The 16,912-nt window shown below is 43.6% G+C and overlaps 1 protein-coding gene across 20 annotated transcripts in view; it reads left to right on the top strand.

The window, feature by feature from the left end:
* Positions 1–16,912, top strand: part of LOC106722986 (F-box/LRR-repeat protein 7-like) — a 261,033-nt gene that overhangs the window by 76,721 nt on the left and 167,400 nt on the right. For 18 of the 20 annotated variants that reach the window (XR_003091951.1, XR_003091945.1, XR_003091954.1 and 15 more), the window contains one exon: positions 8,089–8,178. Coding sequence is in view for 8 of the 20 variants with exons in the window: in XM_025192643.1 (XP_025048428.1) it covers positions 8,089–8,178 (90 nt within the window). In the remaining 12 variants the exon portion in view is untranslated. Of the gene's footprint in view, positions 1–8,088; positions 8,179–12,659; positions 12,841–16,912 lie in introns of those variants that run through there. The other 2 variants (XR_003091953.1, XM_025192645.1) reach the window with 1 other exon arrangement.

The following is a 16,912-nucleotide window of genomic DNA, read 5'->3' as shown; positions in this document are numbered from 1 at the left end:
TGGGTGAAAGCCTTTTTAAGATTGGTGAGGTGGCAATCCCAGGTGTTCTCTTCAGTACAAATGTGGTGGTATCTGAGGGCTTGGCTGTATATCACAGCTTTTTTGGTGTGTTTAGGGTGATTGCTGGTTCTGTGCAGATATGTATGTTGGTCCGTGGGTTTCTTGTATACTGTGGTCTGTATTTTACCCTTCTGGATACTGATCATTGTGTCTAAAAAGGAGATGTTGGTGCTGGAGTATTCTAAAGAAAGTCGGATGGAGGGATGGTGACTGTTGAATTTCTGGTGGAACTCAGTCAGAGATTTTTAGACATTTGAGTTTTTTGTTTTTTTTTTAAACCCACAGACCAACATACGTATCTGCACAGAACATGTGATTGCTTTCCTCACATGTGATTATGATTGCTTTGCTTTCCTTAGACATTACCATTTCAGTGGAGAAGAGGAAAAGACCAGTATGAAGGCAAATATGTCATTACAGTCAAGGTCCTGGGTGGATCATTGGGGCTAAGTACAGACCATCAAAAAGCCCAAGGCTGAATAGACTCAAGCCTAAGCACCAAACATGCTTTTCTACTGTGGATTTTAGGTTCCCCAACTTTTTCTGTGGGGCTGAGTACAGACCGTCAAAAAGCCCAAGGCTGAATTGATTCAGTCTTTGCAGGTTAGTCTAAACTGCAGAGATTAAATTCAGAAACAATTGGACTGACATTTACCTTTGATTCAGGAAATGCAGCCACATGTCTGCAGTGGCTCAAGCCAGAAGCCAGGGGAGCACTAGAGCATGGCTCTCTGGCACGTAGCCAACATGGGCTGTGTGTTTGCTTCCTCTTCCTGCTGCCCCTGAGGTCTCTGGGATTTGCAGCCCAGAAACACAGCAACAGGACTCTGCATGGTTGCTCATCACTTCCTCTTCCTGCTTTCAGGTGCCTCTGAGATTTGGGTGTTTTGGAATCTGTTCTCTTCAGGAACTTGAAGGAGGCATGATGCTTCAGAAAGACACCTGCCTTTCCTGAACTCTGGTCTGTTCAGGCTGCATTCCTTTCTTCCCCTTTTGGGGCATCTTGATTGAGCATTCCCTATGAGTATCTTAGTATGCTCTTGTGCTTTTTGTGCTTCTTCCTGCCAACCACTTTACAGGCCTATAACAATCAGGCAGTGTCTGAGAAGAAATAAACATAGTAGCTGAATATTTATGCATGAGAGCTAAAATGTTGAAAGGCTCCTCCTAAGAATAACATATGTCATCTTAATTGAGGGAAGAGTAGGAGGAAATCGCATAAGAATCTGCTTTTGCTTGCAGAGTTTTTGTGGAAGGCTTCTCCATGGTTATGGTCTCCTTTGCATATTGCTTGGGAATTATTCCTAACTCTTAGGTTTTTTACTGAGTCATATTTTATTAGTTCAGGTTCTGGGTTTGTTTGTTTGTTTGTTAATTTAATGGATGCTATTTATAAGTGTAGTGCAGAGTGGCTGCTGTGCATTGCCAGTCCCATTTAACAAGCAGAGCCAGATCTCCGAGACAAAACAGGGCAGCTGCCTTGGCTAGCCAAATATTAGGCTCAGCAACAGGTTAAATGTCTGTTTATTAGGAAGCGAGAGAGCTTTATGACTTTGTTCACAGCTGTGAGAACTGCAGAGCCAGACTTACTTGCAAGATGCAACAGACTTCCTAGGGTGAATGGGTTGTGAGACCTGCCATAATGTCACAGCCCTGCTGCAGTTAACAACTAGTATGCACAATCAGTTCAGCAAGGTGCTCTGAGCTTTGACCCTTGCTTCTGTTTATTGCTCTGATATAAATCTTGGGTTAAAAGATAGTAACGTTTTGTACTGTAGTTGGCTGCTCTGTAAAATGAATAGGATAAAATCTTTTAGGGTTTTTGCAGATTATTTCATTTTTGGAAATGCTTGGAATTTCTTGGTGGTAAGATGCAAACCAAGTGTGATAGTTTGTATTAGTTGAACCTAGTCCATTTGAAATGAGAAGGGGGCATGTTACACTACAAAATTATGCTTCTCACATTTTGATTACATCCAGTGTGCAGTGTTCAGAATCTATTGGGCTAGGGACAGACATTCAAAAAGCCTGAGCCTAAATTGATTCAATCTTTGCAGGTTAGTCTAACCTAGCTGGGCTGAACTGGTTTGTAACTGCACAGAAATCCCCTCTGGACTGAAGAAAAGTAGGCACATGCCTGCAGTGGCTCGGGCTAGAAGCTGTAGAAGCTGGCGGGGGGGGGGGGGGGGGGTTAGAGCAGCCCTCCCTTCCCTTCTATAGTGCTGAGGTGGGAGGGGGGGGGTACCAGGCCCCGACAGGAAACTCTGATTAGGGAGGGGTTCAGCCCCTGCCACCAGCTACTTCTGACCAGTGATGGAGCCAGAAAAGCAGGGAGTTGATAACAGCGTTTATCACCCTTAACTCGGTGTTTATTAGCCTGTCAAGAAAACAAAATCCTTTCATTAGTTCAAGCTCTTCTTTAAATAGTTTTTTTCCAAGGAAGGAACAGAGGGACATTACCAGCTGCCTGTTGATTAGCTCCAAAAAGCCCTATCTGTCCTGTCTGCCTTTGTCCTGTCTGTCTTATACAGACAGCTCCCAGCATTAGCTAGCATACCACGTGCTGGCTACGGTCCAAGCTCTAGGAGAGGGGAGGGTGAATCCTTGCTTAAGCAGGGAGTGATGGGATAGGAGGGGTGTCAGGGGCAAGCCAGACGCTGCTATGCCTGCCATCTCTACCAGAGCTCAATGGCCAGCCCAGCTCTCTGGAGCAGAGAGCCCCACCTCAGTCTGCAAAGCATCTGGGATGCTAGGGGATATGGGTTTAAGTTGAACCCAGAGAGGGTCTGGGACAGATATTGCATAAATTGGTTTGAGCCAAATCAGTTAAGTGTGATACTACATTCAACCAGGTTTATCTCAGACTGGTTTCAGCCATTTTCAAACTGGTTTACGTGTACTGACTGTCAGTTCTGTTACAGGTTTAAATCAGTTTCTGATCACTTAAACTGGGTTATGTGTAATGTCTGCCCCTAGCCTTGGAGACCATTTCTTCAAAAGTGTGTCACACTGAGGGAAAGAAGCTTTTTTTTGAGGGCTGCATCCTGTAAGAGAAGAATCTAACATAATAAACTGTCTATGGAACAATATCAGAATGCAGAAGACCTGGTGTCTGACTTAAAATAATTCTATATAATGCTAATGGGTTTTCTCCTTTTTCATCTCATTTTCTGTTTAACAAATATTTTTAATACCTTCTAAGTGATGCTATTGTACAAAGCCTATGAAATGGGTTAAGGCATATATGTTCATTCTTTTCTGCACGATGCATTGCCACTATGTATGCTGAGTATTGATGCTAAAGACTGAATGGAATTGTCATGGTTCAAATTGTTTCCCATATTCTGGTGGCTTCTCTACCAAGGGTATGGATCTTATTGTTGTTAATAACTGATGGAAATGGTATCATAGTTCTAGCAGTGCGGTTTTGTCTTATGGCACATGCGTGCAGCTGGCAAATGTGGTGTCCATTGTTTGTATGTGTGATTTAATTTTTCCCCAAAGGAATTGTCACCTTTGCTTGGAGAAAATACTGTTAATCACATCTTTCCATTTCATCATTTTACTTTTGGGCTTCCCTGCAGTTCCCAAGTTACAGCAGGATGTGACACAATTCCTTGGAAATACTATTTGGTTTTGCAAGATTTAATGCTTAGTTTTTGGGGTAAGGTTGGAAGTGTGGCAATTCCTCCATCAAGCACCATCTTAGTGAAAGACACATTAGTTTCATCTTTCTGCTAGTGAAAATGTCCTGAATCTCTAGTAATTTACCTGAGAGTAATGTAGTAGTAGTAGCAGTTGTAGCCTGGTAGGCCTACCTTTCTGCAATCTAATGTAAACTATTACATCCCCCATTACAAACCCTGACAAGCTGTGTTAGGATTCTGTTACTGTGAAATGGAACCCAATGGTGTATTGCTCCATCTCCCGTAATGGTAGGTGATGTTCTAGACTCTAGGATTGTTTTTATAAGGCAAGGTGGCAACCAAATTAATGAAGATCTGCTGGGAACATGGGCTCAGATTATAAAAATGCATTTCCTTCCTCACCCTCATCATCTGGCTCTGCCATATCTTTTAGTTTCTTCCTGGCTCCTTAATGTGCTCCCCCGCTCCATTGTTCACATCGCAAATCCAGATATGTTAAACTTAAGCAACTTTGCCATGCAAAATGCTTCTCTGGAGCTGACCTGAGGAATTAAGTGGCAATAACTGGATTGTGAAACAAGCTTCAGTTTGCATACTCAACGGTCCTTTTCTATTAAAAGACAAAAATCCTCATTTTGCTGTGGCACTTTTAAAAGAGCAGACTTCTTCCTTACATCCAAATGTTATGAAAACCAGGCATGCTGTAATGCAGAACCCCAAGGAATGCTTGATTGAAATAACAGATCAGAAAAAGTCTCTTGCTAACATTCCTATGATTATAGGTTTACTTAAGTGATAGAAACATGGTGTCAGCTAGGTTTCCACATACAGGCAGTCCTCGCACTTATGGTGGGTTACGTTCCTACTGTAAGTCGAAATGATGCAAGTCGAATCTCATTTTCCCATAGAAACAATGTTAGAATAGGGCAGGGGCAGGCAATTATTTTGGGCAGAGGGCCGTTTACTGAGTTTCAGAAAGCTGTCGAGGGCTGCATGACAGGCAATCCAGGGCAGATTAATATTAATTTTCTACATTTTTCAGGGGCCCCGTGGGCTGGATAGAATGGTCTGGCGGGCTGTATCTGGTCCCCGGGCCGCATTTTGCCCACCCCTGCAATATGGGGTTAATTTCCTGACCAAGGGCCTGATGCCCAATTTTTTATAGAAATTACCATAAACACCATATTCAAATCAACTATTTAATCAACTATAAATGATATACACTGTGCAGTACAAAGCTTTCTGAAGTGTACTGCATATAAATCGATTAAACAGGGCAATACAGTAACTAATTGCATAAAATGTTATTTAATCAGAAGGTGAAGGAACACCTTCATCAGGGTCATGGAATTCAGAAGAGCTTCTGTGGGGAGATTTTGGGGAGACTTAGGGCTACTTGATGGCTTTTTGAGAAACTGATCCAGAGATATTTGTTTTGCTGTCCTCTTTCTCATTGTAAATTTCCCTGTAGTGCCATAAGTGGGAGGATCCAGTGTCGTAAGTAATAACATGGGTGTAAATGGTGGAGTGCCGTAAGTTGAAACGCCGTAAGTCAAGGACTGCCTGTATAAAGTAACTTTTTATAAAGAAGAAACTTTAGCTTTTAAAGCGTTTACTTACAGTCCTCAGCTGATGTCAGGTGTAATACATGAGGTATATGACACTTTTAAATGCAATTGAATGCCCCACCCTTCTTTTCCCCAGAAGTATGTATTGCTGATTGGCTGATATTTTAATAGCAGCCTTTGTTTGGAAAAAAAACCCAGCTTGTTCACTTAATAGATTGGCAAGTTCCAGTCCCAGTGTGCAGGGGAAAAGGAATGGTTCTCTACTGTAACTTATAGTGTGGGCATCATGTGTAAGACAGCAAAATTCTGCAGCCCTGGTGTAATGGGAAGTGACAAGAATTTGAAAAGGTTGATACAAATCAGGGTTGTGTCTTCTTGCTCTGTGGTAAAAAGTTGGGGGAAGCAGCAAGTGCTGGTTTCAAAGCAATGCCACTTTAAGCATAGTGCTATGCAGAGAGGAAGCAGTGATTATTGTAACTTTTCTGTTTAGGTGGTAGGACTCATTGACTTATCCCAAGCCACGTGAAAAGGAAATAATGGCAACTGTCTTAAAGCATCTGTCTTCTAATTTAATTTCTTATGGGTGCTGCTAGAATTTGTACATGTTCTGGTAGAGGTTTTTTTCTGCTGAGTAACCCTTCTACTGATTGCTGCAGTCAGATGCATGCTAGGGAATAAAGAGGGCCTTTGCTGACGGGTATTTCTAGCTGTGAGGTATAAAAGCTTCTGGTTTCTCCCTATAATGGTGGTACCTCAGTGGTGCATAGCTGACATTTCTGTGTGGTGCATAGTAACCTATTGATGGTAATCAATTTTCATTCCTCACCCGTACCTTGTTTATTTTCCATTGGAAATGTGTAACATAGTTCTGGTGCACATGGAAAACATGATGAAAATAGTCCTTAAAGGGTCCTTTGGAACAGATCAGTGCGGAAGCAGCAGTAGTGTCATCTTTTTTGCGCTGCCCTGAAATAGCTACGCTGCTGGATGAGAGTAGTTCAGTTGACTACCTTTCCGTCTCTATTGAGAGTGTGTGGAAGTCTTCTGATTTTAACCCGTTTTGATGCTTTGTGGCTGTGGCAGGGTCCTGTTGGTGCCTGCCACTTTAAGAGCTGAGTCAAGCAGCCAGCAGGTGCTTGATTACAGTGGCCATTTTAGAACCATAGCCACCTATATAAACAGAGCAGTTAACTGCTGGCCGGCAGGCAGAAGCATTGCCGGACTGAACTGCTGAATGGAACTTCCTGCAGGTAGGAGTAGGAGGCTCTTGGTCCTGGGCATGACCTAAAACTGCACCCTGCTGGGAGTGGTGAGGCTCCCAGTGGTGCAGGAGCCCCCAGGAAATACCGGGCCAGTTACCACCCTGGTGGAAGGTGGGTCAGGGCATCTCAATAGTCTGTAGCCCCTACATCACCATGGATAGAAATTGGGGCCAGGCATGGTTGCAACCACCTGAGCCTCTACTGGAAGGGAAGCCCCGTAGCCCAAGTGTGTAGAGTTGCCCCGGGAGGGGCCAGGGCAGGTTTGGCCCAGGTTGGGTAATTGGCTAGCCACTACCCAGGGGAGGGTTGCAGGAGAGGCCCAAAAGACGGTATGTCTGCCACCCAAGGTGTGCGCTAGATAAAGCCTGTAGCCTAAGGGGGCTGCCCTGAGAGGGAGCAAGGTGGTATAAGTTGTCGATGCGTGAAAGAGACCCTGTGAGAGGGGGTGGAGTGTGAGAGGCCCTAGTGAGAGGAGGGCAGTATGAGTGCGTGTACGAATGAGGCCTGATAATGAGGGTTAAGTTTGGTCTGGCTGTAGGCTGGGAGCATTGTGTTGCCTGGTTGCTGTCTGCAAGGCTTGGGCTGTGGTGTGGGGAGGATCAGAGCTGCAGAGTGCCCCCTGGCAGCTTCCTGCCTAAGTAGAACCAATTATGAAACGAGGCATGACAGGTGAGTGAGGTGGGTGGTTAACCTAGGAACAGGTGGGCGGGCCAGTTGTGGACCAGCCCCAAGAAGGCCCCCTGTTACAGTGGCATTATGCAATTAAAGTATCTAAACAACTACAATAGAAATTTTCAGCTATTTACTCTTTCACAGGCTGCCTCTTTTCTGCCTTGAACTCAAGTACAGTCGAGTCTCCCTTACTTACTTTAGGCATTGTTTCCCCCTCATTCCTCCCACCCACCCCGCCCCTCCCTTCGCTATACTTTGTTTTCCTAATTTCCACCTATTTACATTCTCACTGACATCCTGTCCACATTTTTAGCTGCTTTCATTCCTTGGAGCTCTCAGACCAGCAGAGACTCCCTATGCCTGCAGAAAGTTCCATGCTTGGGTGGTGTGCCGTAGGATGGAAAAGGTTGGGAAACGCTAGTCTAAGACCTTAGCTCCTGAGAACATGTTTTAGCAATAGGGACAAGTTGGTTAGAAATGTTACTTAACACATTTGGTGAACACATGAATTACGTGCTTTTTTTTTTTTTCTTTTTTTTGTCTGGTCTGTATTTGAGTTGGCAGCCTACTGATGAAAGTCCTGTTTTTATCCTGCAAATGTTAATGACAAACTTTTGACTTGTGATAGAGCTGGGCGATTTTGCAATGGGAGCCCCAAAATACAGGAGTTCAGAATTGCACCCCTAATACAAAAAATGTTTATGCCTGAGGGTATAATGCAGCTAGTTCCCACCCTGTACTCGTACTCAATGAGGTTCAGCTGCTCTAACTTGAAGCTTCCAGATCTCTGGCATCATCCCAAACTTTTGATATTGAGGATTTTTTTTTCCTTCTGCTATTAAAACTTTGTTTCTCCCCCCACTTCTTTTCTCTTTGCAGGAAAAGGCAGCTCAAGCATCTCATCTGATGTGAGTTCAAGTACAGATCACACACCAACCAAAGCCCAAAAGAATGCGGCTACCAGTGAAGGTAGGCATCTGGTGTTCATTATGTGTGTCAGTTGTCCCTCCCTGCACCCCCTTTGCAAAATGTTGTCTATTTTTGGAAGTTTCCATTTGAATCTGGTACAATGCAGGTTTTAAATGTATGAGGGTTTAAGACACTTCTACAAATAATCAGCTTAAGGGAGTCTTTTAAAGGAATATGTGGAAGACAATGGATTGTTTTATTACATCAGGTTTCATATGCAACAAGACCTATTTACAAGGAAAATAATTCATAGAAGCATCATGAACTGAGTACTAAGTAAACTCCATAATCTTTTTGAGTTTCTACCTTGAATACCGTGTAATTTTTTTTAAAAATAGTCAAGTACTTTAAAGTTGATACCAAGGAATCAAAAGCAAGAGCAGTTACAGGCAGAAGGAGTTGCTAATCCTTTGCTAATGATTTAGACCCAGGGGTAGGCAATGTTTTTTGGCCAAAGAGCCAAAAAACCCACAATGTCTACCTTGGGTTTTTGGAGGTGCTGGAGTACCAACATGCTGGCACCTGAAGCTGCTGTTTGCAGCCTCCTGGCTACAGCTGGCCCAGTCTGCTTGCAGCCTCCCAGCTGCCTGCTGGGACCAGCCTGGATTCATGGTCGGCAGCAGCTGCTTGGAGCCCAAGCTGGTGGTGGTGTGCTGAGCAAAATGGCCTTGCATGCCAGGCTCAGCACACGTGTCGGGGGTTGCTGACCCCTGATTTAGACTGATGCTGCTTACCTAGAGAGATTAGGTCACTGTCCACTCAAAGGCAGGCGATACTTTGTGTCTAAGGGAGGAAGGATCTTGCATGTCTCCATTAACAACGTGGCTTGTGAATACGTTTTGTAGGAGATTATGGTATCGGAAAAGTACCAATAATTTTCTGCTGCCTACCTAATACTTGGGTGGGAATGTGAAGTCCAGGGGTGTAGGTTGTAGCCGCGTTGGTCTAAGGACATAGGCAGACACGGTTCTTTGGGCAAGTCTGATATCTTTTATTAGACCAACTCGAATAGTTGGTAAAGTTCTTCTTAGCAAGCTTTTGACTATAATTACCCTGCATCAGGCTGAGGAAACATCTGCAGTTGGTGTGTGCTCTTCCTTGGTGAAATGAATAGATTTCAATGTGGAGTCAATACATTCTCAATAAGCTTCAGATGTTAGTGGGAAGTAGCATAGTCTGTTAAATTGTGTTAATGTAAGGAAATACTGACTAGATATTACAATAAGGTTCTTGATGGCTAATTGAGAATCACTAAACCTGTCCATCTGGAATAATGATCAAAGCTGGAAAGGCCCTAATCTTTGGGTGTGTTGAGGTGCTGATTTAAACCTTTTGTCTCGTTGGCTAAAGTGAAGGGATCTACTTAATGGTATGTAAACTGGTTAGTTAGCAAACAGATTATTGTTCGGTCATCTTAAGTTTCTCGTGTTTTAACAAATTAAGAGGAAATAATCCTTTTTTTTTTTTTTTTTTTTTTTCTGGCTTTGTTTCCAATATATTCTGATGGTTAAAATCCTGATGAACTCAGCTATACGGATGAAGATAGTACAATATTTAATAGTAAAATCGGTATTTAAGTGACGGATCTCAGATTGCTCTGCTAGTAAATTGCTACATGCAGGTCAAAATTGGAGATCTGAATGGAACACTTGGAAGTTTTATAAAGTTCTAATCAATTAACACGGCTGCTTAGGTTTCACAAGGGCTTTTTTCCTCTTGCGCTGAGGGGCAGTGTTTAACAGTAATAATTATTTAAATAATAATGTTCCAGTTTCAGCCTAGGTAGTTTAGTCAGGAGAAATTCCTTAGAAACAGTACAGAAACTAAAACAGATTTTTTTAACAGAGTATAGAGAAGTACCTAGGCAATGCCGTTACACTGAAGCCAGGGAAACAGAAATAACAGTGCTGCAAACCAGTGTCATTTTACATATTTAGTAATCAAAGTAAATGGAAGGTAAGAACAATCAGTAGAACCTTTGCATATTTTCAAAACTTCCTAAAACATTAGGCAGCTAATGGATGAGGTAACCTTCTTTCTCATTGAAGTCTATCATCTTTACACTCTTTAGGTCTGGTTCCTTTAGATCTGGTGAATCACAGTGTTGGCCCTGAACTTTTTCAGCATCATTCAATTAATCAGTTGTGCCCCAGTGAGGGAAATATTGTGGCCCAGCAGATAGTATATTTGCTTAAATAATAAACAGGCAAATTTCCTGCATTCTCATGTGCATATAAACTTCGAGAAACTCGAAGTGCAGGCTTCTAAAGTAAGCTGAGAAGCTGTGGTTTAGTTCTTTACTTTAACTGTCTGGTGAAGAGAGAGGTAGTTAGCCTGTTATTCTGAAGTTAGGCAGAAGGTAGGCTAATGTGGCATTTTAGATTAATGAATGAGTTAATCTAGAAGGTGCTACATTGCCCTACCTTCTTCCAGATGAAGTTCACATTTGCTGTGATACATAGTGACCCCTCTAAACCACCTACTGGGTTTATCTACATGTGAAATTAATATGACAGTAAGCTCTGGCGCACATTGCGCTGGAGTTTATTGCTCTTGGGCGCAGTGTTTACATGTGTGCCTGGGACTGCAGCACAATTGAGCCAGGTTGGAGAAGCCCCAGGTAGCAGGGGGCCCTGGGAGTCAGCTTGCCAGCGGGGGGTTGCTCCGACCTGGCTCAACTTGCTGTGGAGGGGATGGCTGAGGCACTAGGGTGCTCCAATGTAAGGCTACCTGGCCAGCAGCCATCACACTGAAGCACCCTTGTGCCCCATTATTTAAGCCCCATCAGCATTTACATGTGTTGCTATGTTCTAAAGAATGCTGCTGTAGGATAGTACTTGTGTATACAAGAACTAACCTATGGCAGAATTAATTAGTTTACCTCTGCCTAATAGGGCTGCATGTGTAGACATTAAGACGTTACTGCAGAGTGTGTTTGCTTAGCTACATACAGCATGAGAGGAGGGTAGGAAAGGATAACAGCAGGACTGATTTTGCTCTAGAATGAAGCGGGTACCTTACTGGATATGTGCCTTAGTGCTGGTTTAAATATCATTGAAATATTGCTGGCAATTAAGTTCCTGATTTACTTACCCTGAAGGGTGCCTAGAGTTTTGGTGTGTGAAGCTAGAGGCCTTTCATTTTTTTTTTTGATGAGCTTCGAACGGAATTCCAACTTTGCTAACAGACCTATTTCTTTCCAGTTTTGCATACTTTCTTTCCTTCCCCCCTCCTTTTGAGACTGTTGGCAAATTCTAGTGTTAAAAAACAAAACTGCCATGAAATGGCTAGCAAGAATATCTGTGGGCCTGATCTACTCCATAGGGACCAGAGCAAAACTTTTTATAGTCACTTTGCAGTGGCAAAAGTGACTATACAGGGCCCAAAGGACTGGTATGAAAAACCTCATCACTTCAGGGGTAAAAGAAACGGCTAGAAATTAGGGCTGTACATAATTTCTCCGAGTATTTCATTTCGAAGAAGTTTTGCTGCATTTCAGGCTTGAAACAGTGAAATCAAAGTGAAACGAAAAGCTACGAAACAGCTTTCGAAACTTTTCAAGTACCCTTGTTTTGTTTCAAAGTAGCCCGGTGGTGGGAGGCAGGGGACAACTATCAAGCTTTATCTTGCATGTGTAGAAGGGTCTCTGCTGCAACTGGAAGCCCCATCAGCTGATGGGGCTCCCAGCTGCAGGAGGGAACCTTGCCCAATCGGGGCTGTGAGTCTCACAACTGCTAGGGACTTCCCCGCCAGCAGCTGTAACTGTGGGTCCTGGCAGCACCTTGCAGCTGCCAAGATTTAGGGCATTTATACACGTACCTTTTGTGTCCTGTGATGCACCAGAAATCTGGCGGGTCAGAGCAGACTCAATGCAGCATGTGAGCAGACTGTGCTGCATCATATACAGTTGTATAAGCAGCAAAATGCATGTCAGCACGCAGAAAATTGGGACAGTGTGCTTTTGAAGTAAAACACCTCCGATGGCAAAATCAACCCAACAAAGCAGTACTGCCCTGGTCTCTTCCTTTAGCATCGTGTTTTCCCCTCTCATCCAGCATGTTAGACATAGCAGAGGACATCTGTGCAAAAGCTGATAGTAACTATTCACCACTTACCATAAGTTTCCTGTGGAAGTAAGGATGGATTTGATTTCATTTGGGAAGCACTTAAGGTACTTAAATAAAGGTTTGAATGGGCTGTAGATTCTCTGTCCCAGAAAGAAGTTATACAAGAATTCCCCTGCTCTCCCTCAGCAATTTTCAGGGAGCGTAAAACAACAATAGGTATGTGAACTACATTAAGCAAATTTTTTAGCTTTCCACAGAACTCCAAGAATTGTGACTCTTCCCATGTATTTAATTTCAAGTGACTTTTAAAACTGACCCCTACAGCTCAAATTATGAGATACTTTATAGACCTGTTATTATTAAACTGCATGGATATGTTTTTAAAAAGTGTGCTTTTTTTTTTTTTTCTTCCAGCTATACAATTTAACACACATTTCACGGACCATTCCCAGTCAATATCTGAAACTTTTGTGTCTACCAGTTATTTATATTAGGGAGTTTCAGTGAATAATGGAATAAGCCTCTGACTTTCACATAATTTTAATGAAACAAGAAGAAACAACTGGAGTTTTATAAATATAAATGAAACCTTTCACATTTCCATAAACCTTTGAAAACATTTCTCAGTGTTTGTTTGAAAGTTTTGTCCTGTTAAGTTTTTCCTGCTTGGGACCTTCATAAAATGTAGACTCTCTCATTCTCTGCACAACCTTTCTTCCCACGAGCACTTGATATAAACCAGAAAACCTTCATCACTAGTTCACATGAGAATGTATTACATGATATTACTTGAGCTCAGTGTAGAAATATTTTTATAGGGATGACTTAATATGTGCTTTTCCTTTCACCGTGTAGATGCATAGACACTAAAGCTGTAAGGAAGTGCACAAAGTAGTAACTTTTTATCCTGGATGTCTATTCAAACTGAGGTTAATAAACTGCACTACCTGTCCTTCAACCTAATGCATATTCTTTTCAGAAGGCCAGGAAAGGTGGGAGAAGGGGCAAGAGGGGTTGCTGCCCTGAAAGTAAACAGATGCAGATGGTCAAACAAAGAACAGGAAATCCAAGTGTAAGGACCTGTTCCTCTTAATGCCCTACTAGCAATGCTCTTCCTGCTCAAATCACGTAATGGCTAGCTCCATGTTGGCTGATCTCAGTTTCCAAATTGCTATATAAAAGGAGACAAGGTTTCTGGTAGTCAGTATTCAAAGTAGTTAGAATCATTTTGAAGACCAAAACCACTTCTTGAAATATAGCCATTGCCCATCAGTGAGCACAAGTGTGATGTAGACGGTTTCATGTTCTGCTATAGGTGCATATTCCTTAGTAGGGCACCTTGAATTATTCTTTTCTGCAGATGAGAAAGGAATGGAACACTGGAGTGATATTCAGAGCCAAAGGAAAAGGATGCTCTCATATTCTAGCCTAGTGAATTAGCTGCAAAATAAGAGCCAATTTGTGACCTGCTCCCAAATCTAATCCTAACTCATCAACCTTAGTTTTTATTTATTTTTTTCTTCACTTATAACTTTAGTGTCTGCATTGAGTATCCAGGTAACCTCATGCATTCTGGATGGTTGATGAGTGTACCTGTATCGTCTGAGTCCATCCTGATTAATCCCATTTCTCAACTGCTTCCAGTAGCAGCAGCCGCAATGTTTAAGACGGGGTGCTGTATACTTGGTTCTGAGTCATATATAGGTCTTCTGAGGAGTTTGTTGCATACATAAAATCTTGTCTGGTTTTGATGCGAAATTCTAAAACTGCCACTGTTCATATGAAACTGACTTTGGATGAACTGAGTTTTGAATTGGTAATGAAACTGGAAACCAGGTGAGTTTCCTGTGGCTTGTGTTCTTTTGCAAGCGGCAGGCCTCTAGATAAGTGTAATGTTGCATTGTCGAATGTGCCTAAAAGGTATCCTTGAAGCCAAGAATCGGGGCGGAGGAAGAGGTGGCGGTTAATAAATCTGAAGCTATCAATACTGTGGCACAATAAACAGAGCTTATCGGAATGCTTATTATGCAAGTGTAATCAGTTCAAGCAATGCATGTAGAAGTATGAAGTTGTAGATGAGCTTGGCTCTTAAGTGCTTGACTGTTTTTCATGCTTTAACCACATCTTTTTGTACATTTGTTATGTAATAGGTTGTATTCCTACAAAGTTGCTCTGCTAATTATAACAAGACCATTGCAATCGGTGTCTAAGAGTTGGAATTCAGATTCAAAGCAAAGGCAGTTGGGACATTATCAAGACTCAGGCTGCAATTTGAAATCTTACATTATTCTGGCTAATTTGTACTGAAATACTACTACAGCTGAATGTTTAAAATGCTGACCCAAATAATCCTAAGAACAAATTGGAAAGGAACATAAAACTGTAAACTTATTTGATCTGCTGTCTGAAATAGGAGAACTACCAGAACAAATGAATTTACACAATTCTAAAGTAGAATAACACTTACTTGGGAGAAAAAACAAACAGTTTTTTTTTAAAATGCTGGCTTCATTTTTTTCCAAAAACTAGGTCAGATGCTGTGTACTAGAGACTGGCCTTAGATATTGCAAGGGGTGTCTGAATTATTTAGATTTTCAGAGATGGTATTGGACCAGCCTGTGACACATTTTTCTTACTGTAAGAGAAAGAAATGACTATATGTTCATTTATTTGTTTTTGCAAATAATTTGCATATGTTTGTACAATGTCTAGAACAGTAGGGTCCTGGCCTGGTAGCTACTCTTACCTGGTGCTGTTGTTGTTGGGCAGATAGATTCCTAATGTACTGTTCCCATGGTGTTTTTTCCCCCCAAATTGAATGTCCAGAATAAATTGTTCCAGCTCCTCTTTTCCCCCTCCCTTTTGCTTAAGCTCTCTGGCAGTTTAGAGAATCCCCCAAGGTTGTTAGGTTAGAGAAATTCCCTTCCTGAATACACATTTATCCTGTTTCAAGCACAATATGATTTGAGCCAATAAATCCAGGATTAATGGAGCATGACACTTAACTGTACATTGTGTCCTATCCATTTTATGGTAAACAAAGCCTGACTTGGATTGAGTAGCTGCAGATTCATGCTGCTAATTTTACTGAAATAATCGTTATGGGGAGTAGAACTTGTGTAACAGTGTTCGATCAAGCCTGTGGTTGTTTTCACTTGAGACCCTCACTTAACGCACATCATCCATCTGAATGATATATTACACAGAGTTGAGGCAGTAATAGATTACATATCTCCTTTCCATTTTTGGATGCTTTTAAATATTAGTCTCCAGTCAACCTTATAAATAAAGTGCACTTGCAGGCTGGGGACAGACATTACACACAAACTGGTTTAAGTGATCAGAAACTGGTTTAAACCTGTAACAGACACTCAGTGCACATAAACCAGATTGCATAAACTGGTTTGACCCAAATCAGTTAAGTATGATACTACATGCAACCAGGTTCACCTCAAACTGGTTTCAACCATTTTCAATGTCTGTCCCAGAAACCTTCCTGATTTAAGTTAAACCAAATACCCCCAGCATCCTGGCATGCTCTCTGGGCTGGGTAGAGCTCTCTGCTCCACAGTAGGGCTGGCCCCTCCCCTCTCCTCCGTGGCTGGAGCTCAGCAGAGACTACAGCAGGGGTGGGCAAGATATGGCCTGAGGGCTGGATCTGGCCCGCTAGGCCATTCTTCCTGGCCTGCAGGGCCCCTAAAAAATTTTTAGAAAGCTAATATGTATCTATCCTTGGTTCCTGTCAAAGATGACAGGAACCAGGGGCAGTAGGACCCAGGGGAAGCCCCGGTGGGCTCCTGCAACAGCAGGGCCTGCCCAGCCTGGCCCCGCCCCCACAACTGGAAGCCTATGCATAGCAGGGGCTTCTGGCCTGGGACCATGTGGCTCCTCATGGCTGCCCACCGGTGTGGGAAACTTGGGGAAGAGGGAAGGGCAGGGGAGGGCTGCAGGCAGGGAACGAGCTGGTGTCGGGGCCATGCCATGGCTGGTGCTCCCTGCTGCAGCCACTTGTAGCCTGCGCAGGGCTGTCCTGAGCAGGCACAGGTAGCCCCGTGTGGGCTGCAAGCAGCTGCAGTGCAGGGTGCCAGCCACAGGGCAAGGGAGGGGTGGCTTTTCCCTATGTTCAGCACCAGCTTGTAACCCGCCCCTGCTGCCAGCCTGGGCTCTGCGCCAGCTCTGGGCTCGCCCACTGGGGTTGTACCGCAGTGGCAGCAGCTGCTCAGTGCAGAGGAAAGCGGTACCTCTGCTTGCTGCGCTGGGCAGTTTTTGCTGCTGCTGCCTGCCTGGAGCTCGGACGCTGGGCAGCAGAGAGGCGGTGGCAGCCTCACTGCAGCCTACCGCAGCGCGAGCTTCGGGTGGGCAGCAGCAGGAAACACTGCCCAGCACGGCAAGTGGGGGGAGCTGCTTTCCTCTACACCAAGCAGCTGCTGCCACCGTTGTGCAGGCCCGATGGGCGAGCCTGAAGCCAGCACGGGGCCCAGGCTGGCAGCAGGGGTGGGTTACAAGGTGGTGCTGAGCGCGGGGAAAATCAGCCCCTCCCCTGCCCTGCAGCCACTCGCAGCCAGTGTGGGGCTGCCTTTGCCTACTCAGGACAGCCAGCCCCACGTGGGCTGAGTGGCTGCAGCAGGGAACGCCCGCCCCCGGGCGGGGGGGGGGGCGCGTTTCTC

This window comes from Alligator sinensis, unplaced genomic scaffold, assembly GCF_000455745.1.
Source record: "Alligator sinensis unplaced genomic scaffold, ASM45574v1 scaffold1561_1, whole genome shotgun sequence".
NCBI lineage: Eukaryota > Metazoa > Chordata > Crocodylia > Alligatoridae > Alligator > Alligator sinensis.
This window is presented reverse-complemented; position numbering and strand designations above follow the sequence as displayed.